General features: G+C 35.7%; 2 protein-coding genes across 6 annotated transcripts; both read right to left on the bottom strand.

Moving 5' to 3' along the window:
• Nucleotides 1-226: 226 nt before the first annotated feature.
• LOC104603906 (uncharacterized) lies at nt 227-12,676 on the bottom strand. Of its 4 annotated transcripts, none has more exons than XM_088901433.1 (4): nt 12,020-12,676; nt 10,294-10,481; nt 9,088-10,213; nt 1,253-1,547 (listed from the first exon to the last, which is right to left on the bottom strand). In XM_088901433.1, exons 2-4 carry the CDS (start codon nt 10,328-10,330, stop codon nt 1,502-1,504), a joined length of 1,209 nt encoding a protein of 402 aa, XP_088757559.1. In that variant the 5' UTR covers nt 10,331-10,481; nt 12,020-12,676; the 3' UTR covers nt 1,253-1,501. The 4 variants fall into 4 exon arrangements, with proteins under 4 accessions (XP_088757560.1, XP_088757559.1, XP_088757558.1 ...); XM_088901432.1 differs by lacking the exon at nt 12,020-12,676 and adding an exon at nt 10,845-11,992; XM_010268067.3 differs by lacking the exon at nt 12,020-12,676 and adding an exon at nt 11,811-11,992.
• Nucleotides 12,677-13,357: 681 nt separating this feature from the next.
• LOC104603905 (pre-mRNA-splicing factor SYF2-like) lies at nt 13,358-20,619 on the bottom strand. Of its 2 annotated transcripts, XR_016084150.1 has the most exons (8): nt 20,472-20,619; nt 19,891-20,068; nt 18,599-18,807; nt 18,237-18,477; nt 17,353-17,489; nt 17,031-17,259; nt 14,576-14,646; nt 13,358-13,741 (listed from the first exon to the last, which is right to left on the bottom strand). XR_016084150.1 is itself a non-coding variant. In XM_010268065.3 (7 exons), the coding sequence occupies exons 2-6, from the start codon at nt 20,012-20,014 to the stop codon at nt 17,032-17,034; spliced, it is 939 nt and encodes a 312-aa protein (XP_010266367.1). In that variant the 5' UTR covers nt 20,015-20,068; nt 20,472-20,619; the 3' UTR covers nt 13,358-13,741; nt 17,031. The 2 variants fall into 2 exon arrangements, 1 of the variants encoding a protein (XP_010266367.1); XM_010268065.3 differs by lacking the exon at nt 14,576-14,646.
• Between the last annotated feature and the right edge of the window lie 4,171 nt (nt 20,620-24,790).

The following is a 24,790-nucleotide window of genomic DNA, read 5'->3' as shown; positions in this document are numbered from 1 at the left end:
TTGGAAAAAGTACAAATATAAATATACACCATATAAAACATACAAAATAATACAAAATACAAAATTTTGCACTCTACATATTTACATTTGTGTTTGTACTCCTTCCAAACTGAGCCTAAGCCGATAGTACGACATTAACCCCTCTCCCCTCATCCTCCCGCCTCAGTTTTATCATAATCTTTAAACATCCCATGATTCTGCTGTTAATTTTAACAGAATGGGAGAAACATCAAGAATGTCCTAATAAGGTTTTTAGATGTTTGAATCTAACATAAAAATGCCCTACTAGTGAGTGAGTTACCTAGTTTTTGACGTGGCCCATATAACAACTTTCTGACAAATCAAAATCATTCATATTGAAGCCCATCCTTTAAATATGCCACCTGTATAATGTCAGCCCAATCAGAAGTTGACAAATAAAACAAAGTTAGACTTCTACTTTTACAAAACTTCATGGACATAAATTATTGGAATGACAGGTGGCTAACAAGATTAAAAAGCACTTGATTGATTCTGAACCGATTACTGAGTTAATAATGTATAAAAGTCTCCTAGTTTTCTTATATTTTTATGTATAAAAGGTAAATTTGATAGATCATATATAAGATAATTTTGGTTAAAAATACATAGATTAATTAACATAAAAAAAAATTACTATTTCATTGTCAAAGTTATATTAAGTTTGAAGTTGTTATTAACATAATTAATTACAGATGTCAGTATAATCAAGTCTAATCAGATCAAACCAAATTATCTCAATTAATAATCTAGACAGTTCTGGGTCTGTAATTTTGTCCCGATGGTTGGGACTGATACACCTTGTCTCAAACCAGACCCGATCCATTGACGGCCCTATGATGACAGCAACTTTTAGCATAAGTGAAGGGCGGTTGTCATGCTATATCAGTAGGGTTCAAAATATCGATATGTCCGATATGACAGTAGGGGTGTATTAGACCATATCGGTATTTTTTTTTATTTTTTTTAAAACCGATTCAAGAGCGATTTAAGACTCCACCCCTGAATTGGTCAAAACCCCAATACACTTCTTATAGGGATGTATCGGGGAGCTCTCGAAACAATACGTATCGACCGATACATTTGAACCTTGTGGAGGAGGTTATCCATTTAGAAAGATGGGGAGATGTTTTAGTATTTATAACAAACCTCGGGGGAGGTTTAAGGATTTTTTTTCCCTCAATTAAATTGGGCTTATTTTGGCAGAAAATCTATACTAATTAAGGAAGCCTACTTGAAACAAAGAGGGACCACTTCACTCGATTTCATTACGTAGAGTTTATATTTCTCAAAAAATTAAGATGTTTATATGGGTTAGTCATGTAACCATCTCACTTCTTTACAAGATCCCTGAGAGAGTGGGAGAGAAAGACCAGTCCAATAAGGTGTAAGCCAAAGAACAGTCAACAAATAACTCGCCATCCCAAGGAGGGTGCCTTGCTCCATCTCTGCTTCCCTTTACTCAAAGACGATCTCCTATCTCTCATTCCATCATCTGCTCCATGTCCTTTACTTTTCTCTTTTTATCTCTACATGCATAACATAACAATTTTCTGTCATATGCAAAAAGTTGAATATATAACCAAACCATCTTCAGCCTCGTTATTCAACTTGGCTCCAGAAATTGTATAAAAAAATACTAAGGATCAGAACCATCTAAAGCCTGATACTTCAATCCAGCTGAGTAAAGAAATAGGAAAAACAATACCTACAACCTCAACATTTAATTTGGTTAATTGCGGGCTCTCATAAATTGCACAAACGCCCACGGCTTATCTAATAATAGAATTGATGGCCAAATATGTAAATGAAAAGTTTACTTATTCACTAAATTTATGTTCCCATCCTATCTCAATTTCAGAGGAGGATAAAACCAAAATCCACAAGGAAAAACTTGTAATTGCATATAATTAGTCTTTTTGTTCATTAAAGGCACAAACCACAAGGTGAGGAAAAGGTGAGAAGACTCTTTTGTTTTTCGGGGTGGAGAAAGAGCTTGTTGATTGCACCTCTCTCAGTCACAATGTTGTGGAACACAAGTATTAATCAGAGGTAGGTTACTTTGATTCTTTCTATTTCTCTAAGTTTAATATGAGGAAGACCCTTGAGAGCAAACAATCAAAAATTTTGGGGGTTGATTCTCTGTTGATTGAAGGCACGGATAAGATCCTTGTGCTGAATCCAGACGGAGATGGGGGAAGTATAGTGAAGGGTCCACAATCCTGTTCGGCTTTGATTACTATTCCGGAGAAAGGATCAAAGAATGTGACCAGAGCTTAAGGAAAACAAGAATTTATTATAGGAAAAGAACGTATGAGGAGAGAAGTCTAAGTGAGGAGGATGAGGAAGAAGTCTTTTAGATGAGACTCATCAGATTGACAAATCTATTGGTGTGGCTAAGGTCAGAGAGAAAGCTGTGGAGGTAAGTAAAGCTCTAGGCTTGCTTGTCTTGGGAGGTGAGTCATTTACAAGGAAAATGTTCCAACATCTGGAAGAACACTACGTGATGCCTGAAAACGAGAACACTGGAGATTTTCAAGTGCCTGTGCCGCCAATTGATGAAGGCCATAACAACTTAACCACAACGAGTTTGGAAGAGGATGGTAGTGAGAAAAAAAAAACTGCAGTTTTAGTTGATGCCCAATTCTTTAAGAGAAACACAGTTCTGGAATTGGAAAGAATTAATGAGAACCCCCACCTTGCTTGTTGGATTCCCAGAAGTGTGTTTTAGCAAATAGAAGATAAAAGACAGAAAACATCGAGACATTCTGGTCTCATAGGTTTTTGCTAGACTAAAAGGAGGCCTATTTGGGATTAAACCAAGCAAGAAAATCTTGAAGACCAAGAAAACCTCTAGAAGTTTTTAGTGGTTAGTGGTTTAGAGGCTGCAGTTTTGAAGGTGGAGCTGGTGTTGAGGTTGAGTTTTCACATTATTGAGTTTTGCTTGGTCTTTGGTTGTTGTAGCTTGTGTTTGTTTAGTGATATTTTGGGCTCTTTTTTTTTTTTGATTGATGTGATATTTTGGGCTCTTGGGTTTGGTGATTTTGAGGCTCGGCAGGGTTGGTTGCATGTTTGTGAGTTGGAGATTGTTTTTCTTTTCTATCTTGAGTGACTTCCGGTCATTCCCCTTCTGTACCCTCTTTTTCTATTTTATATAACAGAAAATATTATATATGATACATTAATGCATCATATTATAATATATCCATCAAAAAAATATAATATATAAGTATATATTATGGGCTGGACCTAAAGTATTGGTCCTAGGCCCATGCCCAGAAATTTGAAGGCTGGCTGGGAAGGCTAGAAATAATCACCCCTATCTGGGACTACTAAGACAATTGCAATGACCCAAGTATTTGATTATGAGTATAGGATTTAGATTTTTTTTTTGATAAGCAGTATAGGATTTTTAACCCCAAAACCTTATTATGCTCAAGAAAAAGGTTAGGTGGAAGCCACCAACAGAATTCTTAATAATGTAAGCATGGCACAACCTGCGGTATTAATGATAGGTGGACATAAGTCTATTGTCGGCAAATTAAGAAAGACAGGATTTGCGGCAAATTAAGAAATATATGATTTGATTTGAATAAATTTAGGAAAGATTAGATTTGAATAAATTTAGGAAAGTCATATCCTAGGATTAAGGGAAAGATTTAGTCAATCCCTGATTGAGAGAAATTCTAGGGGTTTTGTCTTTCCTATCTTTTCTTACTTAAGGTGTATGCTCAATATGTTTTTATCATCAATAAAGAAAAGCTTCTTCTTTTCTCTCTCTATATTTCGCAACATGGTATCAGAACTTTAGGGTTCGACCATGAATTTTAAAGCCGCCATGGTTGGCTTAGGTTCAGCATCTTCGGATGTGACCAGTGGTGTGACATCTTCGGAGGGAGGTATTCAACCAGCGGCTATTTCTCTTTCTAAGAATTCCCTGCAGATTACCATTCACAAATTGAATGGAAAAAATTATCTTGAGTGGTCTCAGTCCGTGCAGTTGGTGATTGACGGCAAAGGGAAACTCGGCTATTTGAATGGCGAAGTGAAACCGCCAGCCACTGATGATCCAAAGTACAGGCAGTGGCGTTCTGAAAATTCTATGGTTATCGCCTGGTTGATCAACTCTATGGATCCTGTAGTTGGAAAACCATTCATGTTTCTGTCAACGGCTCGCGATGTGTGGGAAGCTGTTAGGGAAACCTATTCAGATTTGGACAATCATTCACAACTGTTCGAACTGAATACCCGAATGTGGAAGATGCAGCAAGGTGAATGTGAAGTATAGCTTATTATAATGAGATGATGGTTGTTTGGCAGGAGTTGGATTTATTTGAAGAAGAAGAATGGGAAAGTCCCAGTGACAGTGCTCGATACAAAAAGAAGATAGAAAGAGATCGGGTTTTTGTCTTCTTGACTGGTTTGAACAAAGAACTTGATGAGGTTTGGAGACGTATCTTAGGACGAAAGCCCTTGCCTACTATAAGAGAGGTTTTTTCAGAAGTGCGTAGAGAAGAAGCAAGGCGGCAAGTGATGTTGAAGAATGTTAGTGAAACAAAAACAGAGAATGAAGGGTCCACTCTTGTGGCCCGAGGTGCAGACTTAGACGGAGATAAGCGAGGAGGAAAGCAAAGGCCTTAGTGCGATCATTGTAAAAAGCCATGGCATACTTGGGAAACCTGCTGGAAGCTGCACGGGAAACCGGCGGGTTGGAAGAAAAAATCAGGCAGTGACAACAAGTCAGGGGGAGATGTCCACGCACTTCAAGTAAGCAACTCGGATCCAGGGCAGCAATCATCCTCAGAGTCTCTTCCTTTCACAAAGGAACAAATAGAGCACTTATATAAAATGTTTCAATCTCAATCGTTAAGAAATTCTAACCCATCCTGTTCTCTAGCTTAGCCAAGTAATTTTTTCAGTGCAGCCATTGCTTGTACCAAATCTAATGGCTCCTGGATACTAGATTCAGGTGCCACTGATCATATGACCGACACTTCGCAATTATTTTCTTCATATACACCCTGTGCAGGGAATCAAAAGGTTAAGATTGCAGATGGTTCCTTTGCTACTGTTGCTGGGAAAGGAACTATATCTATTTCTCCTTCTCTAAACCTCAAAGATGTTCTACATGTTCCTAACCTATCATACAATCTATTATCAGTCAGCAAACTAACCCTTGATCATAATTGTCGAGTTAATTTTTGGTCTTCTTGTTGTGAATTTGAGGATTTAACCTCGGAGAAGATGATTGGGGGCTAAACAGGATGGTGGTCTCTACCTCTTTAATAAAGGATCTACCTTTGGAAGGCAAGACCAATAGACTTGTTTCAGCTCTACTTCTGTTTCTAGTGACAGTGAAGTTTTGTTATGGCATTATCGATTAGGACATCCTAGCTTTCAATATTTAAAGCATCTATTTCCCAAGTTATTCATGAATAAAAATCATTCAGTTTTCAAGTGTGAATCTTGTGAACTAGCAAAACATCATCGTGCTGTTTTTCAGTCTCAACCATATAAAAAATCAAAACCATTTACCATGATTCACAGTGATGTTTGGGGCCCTTCTAGAGTAACAACTCTTTCTGAAAAACGTTGGTTCATTACTTTTATTGATGATCATACTAGGATAACTTGGGTTTTCCTTTTAAAAGAGAAATCTGATGCTAAAATTGTGTTCAAAAATTTCTATAACATGGTTCAAACACAATTTCAGACTCATATTAAAATTTTTCGAAATGATAATGGAAAGGAATTTTTTAACAATGTGTTAGGGAATTTTTTTGCTGAGAAAGGAATTGTACACCAAAGTTCGTGTAATAATACACCTCAACAAAATGGGGTGGCTGAAAGGAAAAAACAAACATCTCCTTGAAGTTGTTAGAGCCCTAAGTTTTCAAACTAAGGTTCCTAAGTATCTTTAGGGAGAAGCCGTTTTAACAGCCACTTATTTGATTAACAGACTGCCTACACGAATTTTGGATTTTAAAACACCCATACAGGTTTTCATTGACTGTTTTCCAAACTCTCGGCTAGTGACAAACATTCCCTTAAAATTTTTTGAAAGTGTGGCATTTGTTCATAACCATGATCCTAAACGTTCAAAACTTAATCCAAAAGCACATAAATGTATTTTTGTAGGCTATCCCACTAATCAGAGAGGTTACAAATGCTTTGATCCAGTTTTGAAAAGGATGTTTGTGACTATGGATGTCACATTCTTTGAAGGAACCTCGTACTACAACAACTCCCGTCTTCAGGGGGGAGAGCAACACTAGTGAAGATGGTTTTTTTGATGGTTCTGATTTAATGTTTGAATTTGTCCATAATGATGTTCCTCTCAACAAGTCACCGAAAGAAAGTGAGGCAGAAAATGTAAAATTAGTGGAAACAAATGAATTAAATATTGAAAATGAACAACCTTTGGTGATGCCGTCTCAAAATGAAAAAGCTGAAACAATAGAGATGTGTGCGAAACAGTATAAAGGCCTTGTATATTCAAGGGAATATATAGCACAGAAAAGGAGAGGCACTATTCCGCAACATCAACAAGAATCTGATATGAGGTTGGATCATGAAATTCATGATAATTCTCCAAAAATCCCTGAAAATATTCCTCCAGGTAATTCTCTTCCAGTCAGCTTGATCTTCCCATTGCTCTTAGGAAAGGTGTTAGGTCTTGTACAAAACATCCTCTGTCAAATTTTGTATCTTACAAAAATATTTCACCTTCATATTGTGCTTTTATTTCACAAGTGTTTAGTGTATCCATTCCTAACAGTATCCAAGAGGCTCTAAATTTTCTTGAGTGGAAAGAAGCTATTTTTGAGGAGATGAGAGCTTTGGAAAAGAATGCTACTTGGGAGAAAGTGGACCTGCCGGATGGAAAGACAATTGTTGGTTGTAAATGGGTGTTCACTCTGAAGTACAACTCAGATGGATCCTTGGAGAGATACAAGGTTCGCCTAGTAGCTAAAGGCTTTACTCAGACATATGGAATAGACTACTCTGAGACCTTTTCTCCAATGGCGAAGCTAAATACAATTCGAGTACTCTTATCTATTGCAGCTAATCTTGACTGGCCACTGAATCAACTAGATGTGAAGAATGCCTTTTTGAATGGAGACTTGGAAGAAGAAGTATATATGGAGCCTCTACCTGGTTTCACTAAGAAGTTTGGAACTAAGGTATGCAAGCTAAAAAAATCTCTATATGGACTTAAACAGTCTCCCAAAGCCTGGTTTGAAAGATTCACAAAGTTCGTTAAAAGTCAAGAATATAGTCAAGGACAATCTGATCATACTCTTTTCACAAAAAGATCCACCAAAGACAAGGTTTCGGTTCTGATTGTCTATGTTGATGACATAATCTTGACTGGAGATGATATTGAAGAGATGAGCAGACTTAGGCCAGCTAAGGTACTTTCTTGGAATGGAAGTGGCAAGATCAAAGAAGGGCATTGTGGTTTTGCAACGAAAATATATTTTAGATCTCTTGAAAGAAACTGGAATGAGTGGATGCAAACCTTCAGACACTCCGATAGAAGTTAATACTAAACTTGGAGAAGTTAAAGATGGGGTTCCAGTAGATACAGGAAGATACCAAAGGCTAGTAGGAAGATTGATTTACTTGTCACATACACGTCCTGATATTGCCTTCGCTGTGAGTATGGTGAGTCAATTTATGCACTCCCCGTACGAAGAACATCTTGAAGCTATGTATCGAATTCTTAAGTACCTAAAAGGCACACTAGGAAAAGGACTCTTCTTCAAGAAAAATGAGAAGAGAGGGGTTGAGGTGTATACAGATGCGGACTAGGCAGGCTCGATCACTGATAGAAGGTCAACTTCGAGGTACTGCACATTTCTTTGGGGCAATTTAGTTACTTGGAGAAGCAAGAAGCAAAGTGTAGTTGCTAGAAGTAGTGCTGAGGCTGAATTCAGATCAATGGCTCAAGGAGTGTGTGAGGTTCTGTGGCTAAAGAGGGTGCTAGCAGATCTTAAGATACTAGTGAGCTTTCCTATGAAACTGTATTGTAATAACAAGACAGCTATTAGCATAGCTCATAATCCGGTTCTACATGACAGGAGTAAACATGTTGAGATTGACAGACACTTTATAAAGGAGAAGCTTGAAGAAGGAATAATCTGCACTCCGTTTGTACCAACCACGCAGCAAGTTGCAGATGTTTTGACTAAGGGCTTGTTGAGACAGCCATTTGAACTTCAAGTTAGCAAGTTGGGCATGGTAGATATCTTTGCACCAACTTGAGGGGGAGTGTCGGCACAGGATTTGCGGCAAATTAAAAAAGATATGATTTGATTTAAATAAATTTAGGAAAGATTAGATTTAAATAAATTTAGGAAAGTCATATCCTAGGATTAAGGGAAAGATTTAGTCAATCCCTGATTGAGAGAAATTCTAGGGGTTTTGTCTTTCCTATCTTTTCTTATTTAAGGTGTATGCTCAATATGTTTTTATCATCAATAAAGAAAATCTTCTTCTTTTCTCCCTCTATACTTCGCAACATCTACATATGATTAATACAAGTTTTACATGTTATGCCCAGATTTCCATGCATAATGTTGTCATACCAATTCAAATTTGTTATTTCCTTGTCATGGATGGTTGAGCTCAGAAAAGTTTTGCTCCTACTGAGTTAATTGTTGCAATATAAATTGAATTAGGAAATTCAATGAAGCTCTGCTTAAGATATTGAATATCCTGAACTTTTTTATGACAAAGTACCAAGGGTATGGGTATTTGATAAATGAAATATTGTTCGTGGGCACAAAGTTTGAAACTCATGTTACCCAACCTCAAAAGTACCATATGAAGTCATAGAAGCTGTCTGGAGAATATGAGCTATATTATATGGGCAGTGGTCCTCAAACCATGTAATAAGTGGATCACATATGAAATAGTACTATTCAACCATTTTAGAAGCAACCAAACAAAGGGTAACAATATATTTAATAAGATTGATAGAATAATCAAGCCTACAAAAGAAATGCATATAAAAAAAACTAAACTGCAAAACATGGACACAAAATAAATAGTTCATGAGCTTACCTAGGCTTAAAGAAATTAAGAAACAAAGTCTGAAATGAAGCCCACTCAACCAATATATTGGTCTTAAGAGTCTCAGCAGAATCCTTTTGGGCACAGACATCCTTTAGTTTCACACCTTGAGCTTGGCACTTCACTATAAGTTGTTGACTAGCGGAAGCCTTGGCTGAAATGGTAGCCTGAAGAGATTTGAGATCTGAAGTGGCTTCACTATGATTCTTAGATATTTCAAGTAAACGTCTTTGGAGAACAGAAATCTGTGATTGTATCACATTCATTTTGGCTTCATACTTAAAAATCTCAGCCTGCTTCTTTGAAACCTCCTCAGAGAGAGTACACAACTCAACCTTACTGTTCTTCAAAATGTTGGTATTTTCTTGGTACCGTTCCAGGAACTCATTAGCAGACTGGATAATAGTATTTGCTTTCTCAAAGTTCTTACCCATTTGGCCAATTTCAGACAACCTCTGTAGAGCCACCAACTGGTTTGGCAACAAACTTTTGTTGTTTTTTAATTGCTCTAAAGTTTTGATTAGTTCCTGCATCTGACTAGGGTGTGTCACAGCAGTAAAGTCCATAGCAAGGAGACGACAAAGTGAAGCCTTGGCCCGATCAAATTCAAAATTCTTAGCTATAGGAACAGAAGATGGTGAAGTATCCAAACTGGTTGGTGCAAATTCAGATGCAATAAGAGAATCAATAGTATCGAAAAGATCCGACATTGCAGCCATGTCAATAGTAGGCATAACCAATAGAACAGAATCCCTTGGAGGGGCATACATAGGAGAAGCTTGGAGAGTGCTCTGTGCACAGGAGCTGGGGGAATCGGTAACTGATTGATCAACCATTGTAGAAGGTCTAGAGAGTGAGTCGTGAGGATCTGGAGCATTATTCTCAGACCAGTTAGAATCAGCAGTGCTTTGGGATGGTGGAGTGAACATGTGTTTAGGACAATGCATTGAAGGGGGTGATTCATCCAACTCAGAATCAATGATATCCACTGTTGCACCAGGGGATTTGGTCTTCATGAAAGTAGCAGAACGAGTGACTGGCCTATGCCAGTTTGCTGTAGGTTTAGGTTTTGAAGTTGGCTTTTTGGTCCACTTACGATGATACTTTTTTCCTGTCACTGGGACAGAGGTAGAAGTATTGTATGAATACAAAACAAAGAAGAAATAAAAGAAATGCAACAATATGAAACATGGATACCTGGATTTTGTATTACTCGGGATTTTGGGCCTTCCATTTATGGCTTCAAAAGGATCAATAATTTGCTTGCACTTGACCACAACCCAAGGATAAAAAACTAGTTTGTGCAACTAATTGCTGTTTTGTTTCTTTCCGATCAAAACTACCCAGTCCCCCTGTGACTAACTATTTCAAGATATACTTGAATACTGTTGCAAAAGTATTACAATAGTTAGATCATGATTACAAAATTAAAACAATTGAATATAAAAGGTAAATTAATAGCATATATAGGAAAATGAGAATGACTTTAGGATATGCAAACGAGTAACTGAACACTATATAAAGATTACATAGTAGAAGACATCACAGAACAACAATAGGAATAAATTAACAGCTCCTAATACGAATAACAAGGAAAATTTTAAATACCATTCTGGCTTCTCCACAAAAAAAAAAAAATCAAAATCCATCAATCTGCTCAGATAATAGGGTAGGCCCCATACACAATCCACACTATTAACTCCCCCCTACGCCAACAAGTCAGCATGAGAATGGATTGACTAACCCACCTGAACAAGGAAGTCATATTTGAAGCTAGAGATCATGTTTCCCTAATCACGTATCACAGAGCCCAGGGATAACCTTCTTCATTCATCACCCAACCTAAATAACAGCTTGAGAATCCCACTTCCACAGTTCCACCTATAAGGCTGCTATAACAACAAACCCAGACCAATTCAAAACTGACTTAGACTCAGGAAAAGAGATGAAGTGATTTATTTGATCCTCCTTCCAACTTGGAGGTGCAATCTTGTTGTTCAAAACAAACTATCATCTTATTGGGCAGGAATTTGCTGTCCCAATGTGCAGAGTAAAACATGCAAATATTGAATATACTTGTTAGGAGATGGAGAAATTTGGGCATGCAGAAAGTAAAAACAGATGAATATGAAAAAGAAATGTCCCTGATACTGGTAGCAAACTGTTTTGTGTAAAACACAGATAACTTAAAGAACCTCCACTCATGTTAAGTTCTTCTCAAGAATGGATTCAAAACTGTTTTGATGGGAAAGCAAGGTGACTGGTTGATCGGTTAGTGAGTGCGCAAAGCTAGGTGTCAAGTCAAGTTTATGTATGAAAACCCAGACTATCATCAACTAATTCTATTTGCGTTTCCCAAGCCAAGGTCTGCCGATTCACAAAAACAACTAACAAACTACATAGAATACGTTTTAGGAAAAATTATGAGTTGGGTTTCCCAAACTCATAGTTTCGCACACAACAGTAAACGATTCAAATAGAAATTGCATGAATGCCACAGTATACAGTAGATAATCTATAAAGCAAAGATAGAAATGCCATTGGCAGGTAATAACAATTGAAAATGTCGATGTCCACCCCTAAAGGGCAAGCATCATGGCATGGAATGACTGGAAAATAATAAATACAAAATGGAGATAAAACTGCAAGAGAGAGAGAGAAAATAAGATATAAATATCTTTAAAAAGAATCCCATCCCAGTCCAAATGAGTAACCTCACGAAAATGCTCAGTCTCACTAGCGGTTGCCATCAAAGAGATCGCAAACCAAAAAATGAACCCACGAACGTCTAAAAATCCAAACCCTGACCTTCATTGTGGGAATAAAAATGAAACCCTAAACCCACCAACTACAATACGGTCTTGTAACAGATGTCCAGAGGGTGTGGAGTGTGCAGAGGATTTTCATACCGTTGAATATATACCTATAATATAATATTATTATTTTTCCTTTACCCGCCAAAGAAGCGGGATGGTGGGCTGTCCGACTTCAACGATTCAACGATAAGACGGCACATCAAAGACTCCCGTCTCTGGTTCTGGGTCAGTGAGTTCTTCACCTGACACAAATATTTACCGTATCCGTATCCGTCGGGTGCTTGTACTGGCACTCTGGCAGTTTCTCATTTCATGAATATTCTTTTTTTATCTTTTCGTAAATCATTTCATTAATATTCACTCAGCTTTTATGGTAAGAAGTTAGAACACCTCCATTCATATAATTGAAATTTGAAACAACCACGGGTCAACTCTGCCGGTATCATAGTCGGACCTGGAGCTGTCAATGGGTCGGATATATCTGATAGAACTGAACCCATTATGTAATTAATAATATATAATTTATAAACTTATAAACGTCTTCTAGTTTTTCTATTGTTTTTTGTAATTTTTGTTATGCTTTATGTTTGAAAGTATTAATGTTAAGGCCAATGCATAAGAAACTTTATCAACATATAAAACGTTTACTATTTACTGCCATTTTTGTTAAAGATATATTATTCATGGAAAATTGGCAATTATAGATGTCAAATCTAATCGGGTCATATCCAATTATCCCAATTAATTAATAATTGATTTGGTTTTGGGTTTATTATTATTATTATTATTATTATTATTATTATTATTATTATTATTATTATTATTATTATTATTATTATAGAGAGAGAAATGACTTGAAATCATTTGTAAACAGATCTATAAGCATCAAAAGATAGAATATTATACCCCCTATATCAAATGTATCGTATATATACTTTGAAGCTTCCGCTAAGGCAGTGGCAACTCTCAAATGCAAGTTATGGAAGGTTAACAAAGATGGCCCATTATTTTATCATCATCATGACATCATCCAAGCCTTATCCCAACTATCAAAAACCTTTTAATATGGTGTTTTATATGATGAATCCTGTTTCATCGCTCCGTTCTGTTTAATGAATATGGCGCTTTATACCAAACCCCCAAAAATACTGAACCTGAAGGTTCATATGAAACCAGAGATAATGCTCAACTCGAACATCATGGCTCTGGGGGGCTCCTCCTGAGAATGAAATGAAAGAAGACGAGTAAGCACTTACCAAAACTCAAAAGGCCTGAAGCCTTGAACAACGGCAAAACAGAAAACTCTGGCTCAAGTTTAACTGATTACAATACAAACCCTGCTGCAAGTCTCTGAGCTTGTTTATTAGCTCAGGCTTCATGCATGACTAAAAATCTAAAACGATCATATTATATCAGTAATTAAATGCACCACAGTCCAAAAGGGATTTTAGATGGAACATTACAAAATTTGCATCAGGATATTTGATTTCATTTCCATTGGCTTTAATCATGGAGCCCACCATTAAGCAGATACCTATTCTTACATGATGATGGATGGCTATATCTTAATCAGTACTTTACTTACCCAATTTTACATTGCAAAACCACTTATCAATCTGTGCAATGACATGATTAGGCAAAGTCTGAGCTAATTCCTTTCTCAACCTCATTATGCTTAAACTGTAAACAGTTTCTCCAACTACGTAAGTGTGTGCAGCCTTCCCCCAGTTCAACATATATCCTACCCATGCACCAACTGTTCAATTGGCCTCCATCTTAAAAATACAACCGAGACATATAGGCTGCACGGACATATCATGGCTGCAGGCCTGCTTAGAATGAATTAAGATCCATAAGAAACATATCTATTCAAATAAGCTTAACCAAAATTAATAAACTGATTGAGAAAATTAAATTTCTTTTGCCATTTTTATTTTATTAAAGAACTTGTATTGGGTAAGTAGAACACCAGCTATGTCATCTTATAATAATCATTCTTTTTTCATTAATGAAGTTGTTTAGTTAATATGAACAATGTCTTTCTGCATTCATTTATGCAGAATAGAAACAACCAGTAATTTGTTTACATGTTTAAGATATAGATAAACAAGTTTGTCCTCATAGATTCTTGTTTTCCCCTTTAAAAACAAATAAACAAATTTCAAAATGAATTACAGTGCCTGGTATAATGTCCCAAAACAGTGCCTGGTATTCCATTTAAAAGGTCTTGTTCTCTTTAGAAGCTTCTGTTTGGTAGCAAAGTTTTAAATGTCAGTTCAGTAGAAATGTCAGACCATTCATATATATATATATATATATATATATATATTATAACATAATAAATATTAATTTACCTAATATCTGTTAATACTTTTTTAAATTATAAAAGGACATTCTTTTAAATAATAACATCACTGTAGAATGATAAAATGATGCTTTCAAAATGATCATATGTAACTATGCTTCCCATGCTATTATATCGTTTATATTTGATAATAGTTTAGAAGAATGCATCATTTATATATTACTAAAGTTGATTCTGTCTTGGAGCTGTTGCAGACATTAAATAATATCCATCTGAACAGAAACCAGGAAGATAAAAGGATTTGAGCGTGGGATCACAAAAGAAGTTCTCTGTTAAGTCACTCTGTAAGGAAAAGTACCAAGGAATGATAGCAGGTTCCCAAGCTCTGCAGTGTGGTGTACTGTGGCTCCATCAAAAATCTCCTTTTCACTGTGGGTTGCAACAAAGAGGAGATGCCTTACAACAGACGATTTCATGAAATGTAATTTTTGGGATATATTCTGGGACCTTAGATTTGTAATGTAATATTCCTCTGTATGTTTTTATTGCACAGACAGCTCAAGGCGCCGGTTGTGTATTGTCCCTACTGTTTAGATGTACAGCCAGGGCCTTTTTCATGGTAGTCAATGCAATATATATATTGATTAATTATCAAAAAAATATTGATCAAATGTGGGATGGCAGTGGATAATTTGAATTGTATCTTCTGGGGCAGTTGTATGGAATTGGAAGATCATCTCTAGCAGTTTTGCCTCTAAAATATGGACAAGGATGTAATGTTTGTTTGGGGCATAAGGATGCCTTCCAGAAACAATTAAAGAATTTTTGGAGGCATGGCAGATTGGGGGACGGAGTAGAGTGGTAAACTAGCATGGAAGATGGTATCTGCAGCTGTCTTTTGGGCTATTTGCAAATTCCCAGCATTCAGCCCTTGTTGTACATGGGCTTCTTCAATTCTTTCAATTGAACCACTTCTCAAAAAAATATTAAATGTATAACTAGAAATATTTTGTAAAGGAAAATAAGAAAGAATAATCTATAATGATAATCTTGAAAGCAGAATAAGTTTACAAAGAAAAGGATAAAACTAAAGCAAATTATTCGGATAATGTCTATCTACATGTAAATTGAAAGCCTTATATTGTTATAATTAACCAAGTAAAATCTGTTGAAAACAATATAAAAGAAATTGTTTTATATTGACAAAGAAAGAAGTTTATCTACTTAAAACTTAGGAAGTTCTTAGCTGTAATTATTATCTCAATAATACAAGAATATTGGAAAGAGATTAAATGGATAAATAAATAGCAAAACCCTAGAAGGTCTATGGAGTACTATTAGGCCAATCACATAGGCACCGAGTTAGGGGTCTTGAGGAATATTTAAGGTCAAGGGGTAAGGCTACAAAGGACCTCTACCATTTGCATAAAGAAAAGTGACAAAAATTAAAATATGTATACAGGTATATATTATCTTGACTAAACATATTCTAGAAGAGGTTCCGTGGTGTTTGATGTTTGCTGATGACATAGTACTACTTGATAAAATTAACAAAGAAGTAAATGCAAAATTAGGTTTATGGACAAGTGCATTAGAAACAAGAGGTTCTAAAATAAGTACGACTAAAATAGAATATATGCAATGTAAATTTAAATAGGAGGGAAAATGAGGAAACACTTGGTATTGGAAACCAAGAGATAACTCAATGTAACCTCTTTCCATTACCTTGGTTCAACAATTCATAACAAAGAGGAGATTGAGAAGGATGTCGCTCATAGAATTAGAATAGGATGGGCAAAATGGAGTACATCTGGAGCCTTATGTGATAGGTGAATACCACTTCAGCTAAAAGAAAATTTCAATAAAACAATTGTAAGGCCAGCTATATTTTATGGAGCAGAGTGTTGAGCAATTAAGAAGCATGTCCAAAAAATGACTGTGGCAGTTGTATATGCTTAGATGGACGAGTGGTTAGAAAAGATAGGGTCAGAAATGAAGTCATACAAAGGATCCTGGAGTAGCTCCAATAGGTAATAAAATGAGAGAAAGTAGACTGAGGTGGTTTGATCATGTGCATAGAACACCATTGACAGCATCCATTAGAATTGATCTGTTACAAGTAGGAGGGGCTAGAAGAGCGGGGCAGACTGAAAAGGACCGAGTGGGAGTACTATGAAATGATTTAATCACCCATAATTTGATGGTGGATATGGCACCAAACAGAACAGAATGAAGAAACAGGACTCACATAGCCAACCCCATATAGTTGAGACAAGGTTTAGACGATGATGATGATAATGATGTACATATTATCTCCTTAGAGTTGCAGGGATTGATTTCCTTTCATAGATGTAATATGGCACAAGCCCACCCATTGGTCATGTAAAAGTGATCATTGATCTATTATTTCATCACTGATCATCATTACTATTATTGGTATTCTTCCTTCTGTTTTCTTTCTAATTTTCCTTTTTATTTGCATTAACTTATTCTAGATAATATAGGGTAGGTTTCAATTCCTCCTACATAATTTAATCAACTTGATAGATGGTCTTCACATGGACAATAAATCTTGTCTAAGTTTGAAATCTCTATTGCAGAATTGCAACCTATTTTTCTTCTGATAAGCATAGATATCTGAATTGTAAATTTACTCTATCAAGGACTGGGCAGAATTTAATACTGACACACTATAATGACACCAAGAGAGAAACAAATTACTAGGGGCAAAATAATACAAGACAACCACTACATGACACTCGAATGATCTTTAAGTGCACGATAGAACAATGCAAAATGTTAGTGTATCATACCTCAGTCTGGCAAAGCAGTTCCTCTCTCAAGATTGTTCTTAATCTCCAATGTATACTTTCCAAAGGCTCTTTCAATCTTCTTGTTGAAATGCTCATTACGGTCATTGATAGAGTCAATATCCTTCTCTTCATGGAACCTACGCCTTCTACTAAATGCTTTCCGCTTCTCCTCCCTGTCCTGGAGCTCCTTCACCATCTTGTCAATCTTTTCCTCAGAAATCTTTGGTGTCTGCAGCAGATAAAAATATAAGAATGGAAGACCAGTAATTGTAGTCCAAGTTAAGCATCATCAGGAACAATAAGAGTTTCTTCAACCACATACTTTTCCATATTGGAGGCTGGAAGCATCACGGTAGAACTCTGGATCAGCTTCTTTCATTTTATTATATTCTTCAATATCACACTCTATATTCTTTGTCCGCTTTTTGTAGGCATTGTACAGTGTTTTTTGATTAAAAACTGTTCATAGAAGATAATATCAGTCACCTTCAATGTCACACTCCTTGTTTGGACAGGTATAAATGTAGCAAATAATTAAATAAAAAAGAAATAAAACCAAATCATCATAAATAAATCAGTTCCTGTGTTAGTTACAGGTGTCTAATTCATGCATAAAGTATCAATTGAAAATACAGACATGACGAATATTTTCTTTTCTTTTCTTTTCTTTTTTATAGCAAGGAAATTTTATTAACACAAAAAATGAGCTTACAACAAATAAGCCCAAACGAACTGTTCCCTGGAAACCCCTTGTTTGTTTGACTAGAGAGTTATGCAATGCATTTGCAAATCTATTAATCCATTTGAAGATAGCCTCTATTTCTCTTGCTATCCTCCAGGTTTCCTACATGGCCTGTCTATGCACCCAAGGACCCAAACAATTATTCATTGTCCATCCCACAACCAACATTGAGTCCCCTTCAACCTCATTTTTCTTAGATTGAGCTGCTTAGCTAGTTGTAAGCCTTGAAGGGAGCCACTATAGTGCCCATCCCATCCTTGAAAGCTCCCCCTACTGCACTTCCATACCTTTTGTTTTATTTCTCTACAGCCCTTTCTATTTTCTTGCTAATTACTGCTTCTTTGTAAAAGTAATAAATCGAATGCAAAATCCAAATTATGCACAGAAAGATAGGGAACTCTTGTGAAGAAAAAAACAGTGTTGCAAGTAATTAGGAAATAAAGTGACTTGAGAAATAAGCATACCATCCCAACCAAATGGAGCAGGATCCTTTTCCCATTTCTTATATTTTGCCTCTGCCGTCTCTTCTGTATCAAACATATATGCCTTTGACATATCCAAACCATTTGCATCAAGTAGTTTTCCAATTTTCTTCTTCCTTTCTTCAAGCCATTTTTGTTTAGAAATGCCCCTTGACTCCTGTGGAGCTTCCATTCTTTTCTTTTCCGCAACCATGGCAGTTTGGTTAGCTTTCCTGGCTTCATTCTGCAAAATAGGTGCCAAAATGGAAATCAGAACAAAATGAAAATCATGGAATTTCCTTCGAAATTTCCTATTAAAAATAGCTGGGATGATGATACTATTTCAAACATGGAAGAAGGCTTACCATCTTGAGCCTTAAATCAAACAACTTTTTCTGCCTCCCTGTGAGTTTTGTAAAGTCTGGTTCCACATTCTCCTCTACAGGATGATCATCATCCCCATCACCCTGTTTTTCAAGATCAGATCTGTCACCATAAGGATCCTCATCCTGATCAGGGGAATCTGAATGTGATGGGCCACTAGCATCCACACCACCACTAGTTTCTTTAACTTCTGAAATATTAGGGTGCACCAATGAAGTATATATGAATATGTGACCACATCACCGCACAGATTGTAGTATGAGAATATGAAATTTTTAAATAAGGTAGACCTGCTTATCTTGACACACAATGCAGGTTATATCAATTGACATAAATAAAAACAAAGTTTGCAAGCATATTCTACTTATGAAAGCTGAAATCTACCTGGTCAATGTTAAGATAAAAGCCAAATAGACTCATAACAAGATCTTTCAGAAATATCTCTGATTTCTTGGATACCTTGCATCATTCCATGACTACCAGACTATGACAATATCTCAATTTATCGACAGTACTGTTTCCTTTCTTCTTTTCCTACTTTTGGCAATGGCTTGCAATAGTGCTTAAGGTTGAATAGATGAATTTATTAATAGAATCACTTTTTCTTATAGATCAGAAGGAAAAAACAAAGATAGTACTTCCAACTTTCCTGAGACTTTCCCCCAGAAAAAAAAAACAAGAAAAGAAATGTGAAATCCCAAAGAATTTCTCTTGGCAAAAAATTCATACAAGGATGAGATCTATCACGATCTAAAAGGATCAGATCATGGTTCATCATTCTCAACATACTTTTCTTTTACAAATAACCAATATTTCTTTTTTGATCGATAATAAGTTAATAACCAATATTTTATAGAAGATACAAAGATCAACAAAGATGACATCCTTACTATCCATCAAAAAGAAAAGAAGGCACTCTTACTAAAACTATAGCAATTAGCAGAATTTATTGTTCTATGTAAAAAAGTCATACTTCATACAACCTCCATATCTAAAGAAAATTCTTGACATCAAATTTCACAATTCGGAAGCCTATGTCTATAAAACCTGTAAAATAGAATACAATAATTTTGAGATAGCTTCCTAAATAGAGTGGCTTAATGATTTCCAAACCAAAAACAACCAAGTCTCTAACCCAACAAGGTTCATCTTGAGTGTAAGATAAAGAGATTATCTATAGAGAAACAAGAAGCAATTCAACTTTAATCAAATCTAGAACAATGTTATTAGCAACTTAAAAAATCACGAAGTAACAAGAAGTAAAAGAAATAACCTGATCCTTCTTGCTTGCTCCGTTCCTTGGCTTCAGCTATTCTTCTGAAGCAATACTCGACGCATTCATGATATGGGTTGGAAGCATTTATGCAATCGGGGTGCACTCTCCTTTCCTCAAACATTCCTACTTATTTCAATTCCACCAATTACAGCACCCAAATTTTCTTTACTCTTTACTATAGACGAAAAAATCAATTTTAAGAGTTATTATCTGACACAAAAAGTTCCACATTAACCTATAACATAAAACAATAACGGGGAAAATTTTGTTCCCCTTTCTATCCATGCATTCAGTGTCTATCCTCAATAAAAAAAAGCATAAGTATCGATGTCGATGAGCAGACCACCGATCAATAAAGAACGAAGAGTATAATATAAATAACAGGAAACTATAAATCAATAAAGATGGAAGAAATATAAGATTAAAGAAAAAAACAGCATCTACTATTACAGAAAACTAGGAAGTGATGACAGAACTGAACCCAAATCTTAGAACATTCAGCAAGTATCATAGAAATTAGGGTATTCAATTGTTTTCTGTAAAAGAAAGCAAGAGGCTGTAAGGGAAAGTGGACGAACCTGCAGGCCCTGATGCTGATGCTGATAAACAGAGGAAAGAAGGGAACCGAGAAGGAGATGATGGTGCTTTTGTTGCGAAATGCTGCGTTCACAGCGGCTGTGCAACTTCAAATTATACTACAAAATAATAATCTTACACGTGGGCTCCACTTCGGCTAGCAGATTAGGCAGGAGGCTAGCGATACAATAGGGGTGAGAAAAAAACCGAAAAATCGAATCAGACCGAAAAAATTGACCGAAATCGAATTAAAAAATTGGTTAATCAATTGGTCGGTTAAGAGTTTTTAAAAAACTGAAGGTATCAGTTCGGTTTTGGTTAATCAATGTAGAAAACCAGCAATTAATTAAATCGACCGGTATAATTATACATATATTTTTATATATTTTATATATATTTATGTATATTATATGTATTTTATATTTTTTTATACATTATAAATTAATAAATATGCATTATATATATATTTATAATTTTTTATTATATATATTCTTATAATATATATTAAAAATTAAAAAACCAAAAAACCGATTAACCGAACTGAAGGTTAACTGAACCGATCAACCGATTAATCGACTAGTTTCGGTTTGGTTCCGGTTATCGGTTTTCCAAAAATCGGTAATACCGGTTTGGTTCTAAAAAATACCCCACGATTTGGTTAACCGAACCGTGAGCACCCCTAGAGACGGTTGTGTCGCGTCTTGGAAACAAGTAGTTTAATGTATAAAAATAAAAGGGAAAATTTCCTGAACAGTAACTAAACTTTGGGAGTTGTGTCAAGTCAGTCCCCAATCTTTTAAACGTGTCTCTATTATCCTGAATCCTGAACTTTCAATTTGTGTCTAACAAGTTTTTATCGTAAGTTTATCGTTAACGACCAAGTGAAATGATTGAATTACCCTTCATATTCTGAGTAAGAGAGATTTTTAGAAAAAGACAGAACTACCCTCATAAAAAAGGGTTTATGCATCAAAGAGGTGCAATATAGGGATGCAAATGGATCGAATCGGATTTGAATCAGGTATATCTGAATCTAATTCGACATTGTTCATGTCAGATCTGATCTAATCGAATTCGATATGCCCTGATTTGAATTCGAATCCTATCAGTAAGTCCAATCTTCGAATCTAATCCAATCCAACTTGTTTTCTTTAAAAATTAATAAATTATTAAAATAAAAATAAAATATATTAATTTAAATAATGAAAAGACAAAAATACAAGTATTTTTTTAATTATTTACATCATACATATACATGTTTTTATAAAAAAATAATATAACAAATTGATAAAAATATAGTACAAATAATATATTTATAAATAAATAAATAAATAACACACACATATATATTTGTATTATATATTTATATTTATAAATATATAACATATATCGGATTGGATGGGGGTGATCCGAATCCAGTCCAATTTCTGATCGAATCCTATTATTTGATCTAATCGAATCCAAAGATCCAAAAAGGGTGATCCGAATTTGGCCAAATAGAAATGCTTGGATACGCTATGCAACTAATCTATTCTAATTATTATATCATTTTTCTATTTTAATATTTATAAATTTTAACATTAACAAAAATGTCAACTAAAAAATTAATTCTCAAATGTTTAGTAAACAATATTTTCATTTTTGTAAACAATAAATATGTTATTACAAAATATAAATTAAAATGTTAATTAATAATTTATAAAAATATATAACCTTAACTTAAAATTTATCAAATCTATTATAATTTCGAAGATAGATATCATATGAAAAGTCATAAATTTTAATAACTAAAATAATTATTCCATTAATAATATTTTATTTTTTTAATTTTAAAATAAAAAATATATTTTTTTATATAAACATAGATTAGTGGATTTGATATATTCAATTTATGTTATATTTTCAAATATTTTGTAAATAATAATTTTACTTTTGTAAATAAGAAATAAATTGTTATTTAATGCAAATTAAAATATTAATTAATAATTTATAAAAAAATTAAGATACATATCATGTGCAAATTTATAAATTTTAAGTATTAAAATAATTATTTTATTATTAATATTTTTAATTTTCTTGAAATTAAAAATCATTTTTTGATATAAATATATATTTGATAAATTATTCATTTCATTAATTTATAAAATACTAATTTTAAATATTATTCTTTTTAATTTGTAATTGGAGTTGTTGAAAATGAGTGTATGTTGCTTGGTTGGATTTCATGTAGATATTAAAATTAATAAAAGTAAATTTATTTCATTTATCATTGTCAAATAAAACTTGGCTCAATGGTTAAAAGTTCATATGCGGTCTAGCGCTAGGCGACCTGTGTACCTAGGTTTGAATCATGTTGGAAGCTCCTTTATAGTGAATAGCATTGTCAATAATGTCTCAGATACCATGCAATACTCACTGATACAATAATGTCTCGGATCGATACGTACGACTAGTAGGATACACCCCCAATCGTGACATATCCCATGCTAGTGTGGTCCGATACCAATACGATTTGCCTTGTATTGGGTATATCGTATTGATATTTTAATCCTTGGTTCACTCAAAATGCTAGCTTTATTCCAATGTTGCAGTGGGCGTTGCCGGTATGATTGTTCAAGTAAATGCCATCAGAGACCACTTATCGATAGTTTGAAATCATCACCGATGATTACCAGAGAAGACAATGATCCCTTGCCATCATCGGAGAAGAGGGTAAAAAAGCTTTCTTTTTTAACCATAAATTTTTGCCCCATTGACTTGTTATATGATTATGATTTCTTTGTTGGATTTTTTGTTTATAAATTGTATTTTTCAGACCAAACTCTTTTTTTGTCCATTTGTAAGACATACAAATATCTCATCATTTTTTAGTCTTCTTCAATCTTGTTAAATGGATAGATGTAGGTTACTTTGATTTTCATAGTTTTTTTTTGTCACCTCCTTAGACCTTGATGGTGTACGATCTAGAAGTTCCCTGTTGGTTGATGATTCAGATGCCGAGCTGGAGGATTTCCATTGATGGTGTGCAATTTGGAAGCTCCCTGCTGGCTGATGACTCAGATGCTGAGTTGGAGGATTTCCTGCTGGAAGGTGACTCAGAGGCCAAGTTGATTGGGTCGAGCTAGGAGGTTGTTCGGGTGTCGAACTAAGTAGATCAGCGAGCTGTGTAGTTCTCTAGAGAGACCTGTAGGGAAACAATATTAGAGTGCCCGAGGTGGGCACTCCAATGTCTAAGTCAGCAAATTGAAGATACACACACGGAGGTCGGCGAGCACATCTCGCAGGTCGCCATGTGGACCTCAGTCAAGTCGACAAGTCCTCAAGGGAGATCGCTCCTCGTGCCGAGGTCACTTCGACTGGTACTGACAAAGTACCACAGGTCGGCAAGTCCTCAAGGGAGGTCACTCCTCGTGCCGAGGTCACTTGGATCGGTAATGATGAGGTACCACAGGTCGGCCCTGGACAAGGTGTTCCTAGTAGCCTTACCAAGGTGCCCGAGTTGTAAATGAGGTCGCCAACTAAGACTCCAATAGGTCGGTGGAGGTAGGTCGCTAGCTACGATTCCATCATTTCAGCTAAGTCATGTCGTCGCCTAAGTTGATAGATGTAGGTTACTTTGATTTTCATAGTTTTTTTTTTTGTCACCTCCTTACACCTTGATGGTGCACGATCTAGAAGTTCCCTGTTGGCTGATGATTCAGATGTCGAGCTAGAGGATTTCCATTGATGGTGTGCAATTCAGAAGCTCCCTACAGACTGATGACTCAAATGTTGAGTTGGAGGATTTCCTGCTGGAAGGTGACTCAGAGGCCAAGTTGATTGGGTCGAGCTAGGAGGTTGTTCGGGTGTCGAGGTAAGTAGATCAGCGAGCTGTGTAGTTCTCTAGAGAGACCTGTAGGGAAACAATATTAGAGTGCCCAAGGTGGGCACTCCAATGTCTAAGTCAGCAAATTGGAGATACACACGGAGGTCGGCGAGCACATCTCGCAGGTCGCCACGTGGACCTCAGTCAAGTCGACAAGTCCTCAAGGAAGATCACTCCTCGTGCCAAGGTCACTTCGACTGGTACTGACAAAGTACCACAAGTCGGCAAGTCCTCAAGGGAGGTCACTCCTCGTGCCGAGGTCACTTGGATCGGTAATGATGAGGTACCATAGGTCGGCCTTGGACAAGGTGTTCCTAGTAGCCTTACCAAGGTGCTCGAGTTGTAAATGAGGTCGCCAACTAGAACTCCAATAGGTCGGTGGAGGTAGGTCACTAGCTACGATTCCATCATTTCAGCTAAGACAAGTCGTCGCCTATGTGGTGTCGGAGTGCCATC

This window comes from Nelumbo nucifera, chromosome 3 (genome assembly GCF_055504915.1).
Source record: "Nelumbo nucifera cultivar China Antique chromosome 3, China Antique-T2T, whole genome shotgun sequence".
Classification (NCBI taxonomy): Eukaryota; Viridiplantae; Streptophyta; class Magnoliopsida; order Proteales; family Nelumbonaceae; genus Nelumbo; species Nelumbo nucifera.
This window is presented reverse-complemented; position numbering and strand designations above follow the sequence as displayed.

Coding starts and splice junctions, on each gene's coding strand:
- LOC104603906 (XM_088901433.1), bottom strand. CDS start 10,330: ATGGAAGGCCCAAAATCCCGAGTAATACAAAATCCAG. Junction 10,214..10,293: donor CCGAGTAATACAAAATCCAG/GTATCCATGTTT, acceptor CCTCTGTCCCAG/TGACAGGAAAAAAGTATCAT. Junction 1,548..9,087: donor CTTAATTTCTTTAAGCCTAG/GTAAGCTCATGA, acceptor TTATGCATGTAG/AGATAAAAAGAGAAAAGTAA.
- LOC104603905 (XM_010268065.3), bottom strand. CDS start 20,014: ATGTTTGAGGAAAGGAGAGTGCACCCCGATTGCATAAATGCTTCCAAC. Junction 17,490..18,236: donor TGCTCCATTTGGTTGGGATG/GTATGCTTATTT, acceptor TTCTATGAACAG/TTTTTAATCAAAAAACACTG. Junction 17,260..17,352: donor CCAGCCTCCAATATGGAAAA/GTATGTGGTTGA, acceptor TATCTGCTGCAG/ACACCAAAGATTTCTGAGGA.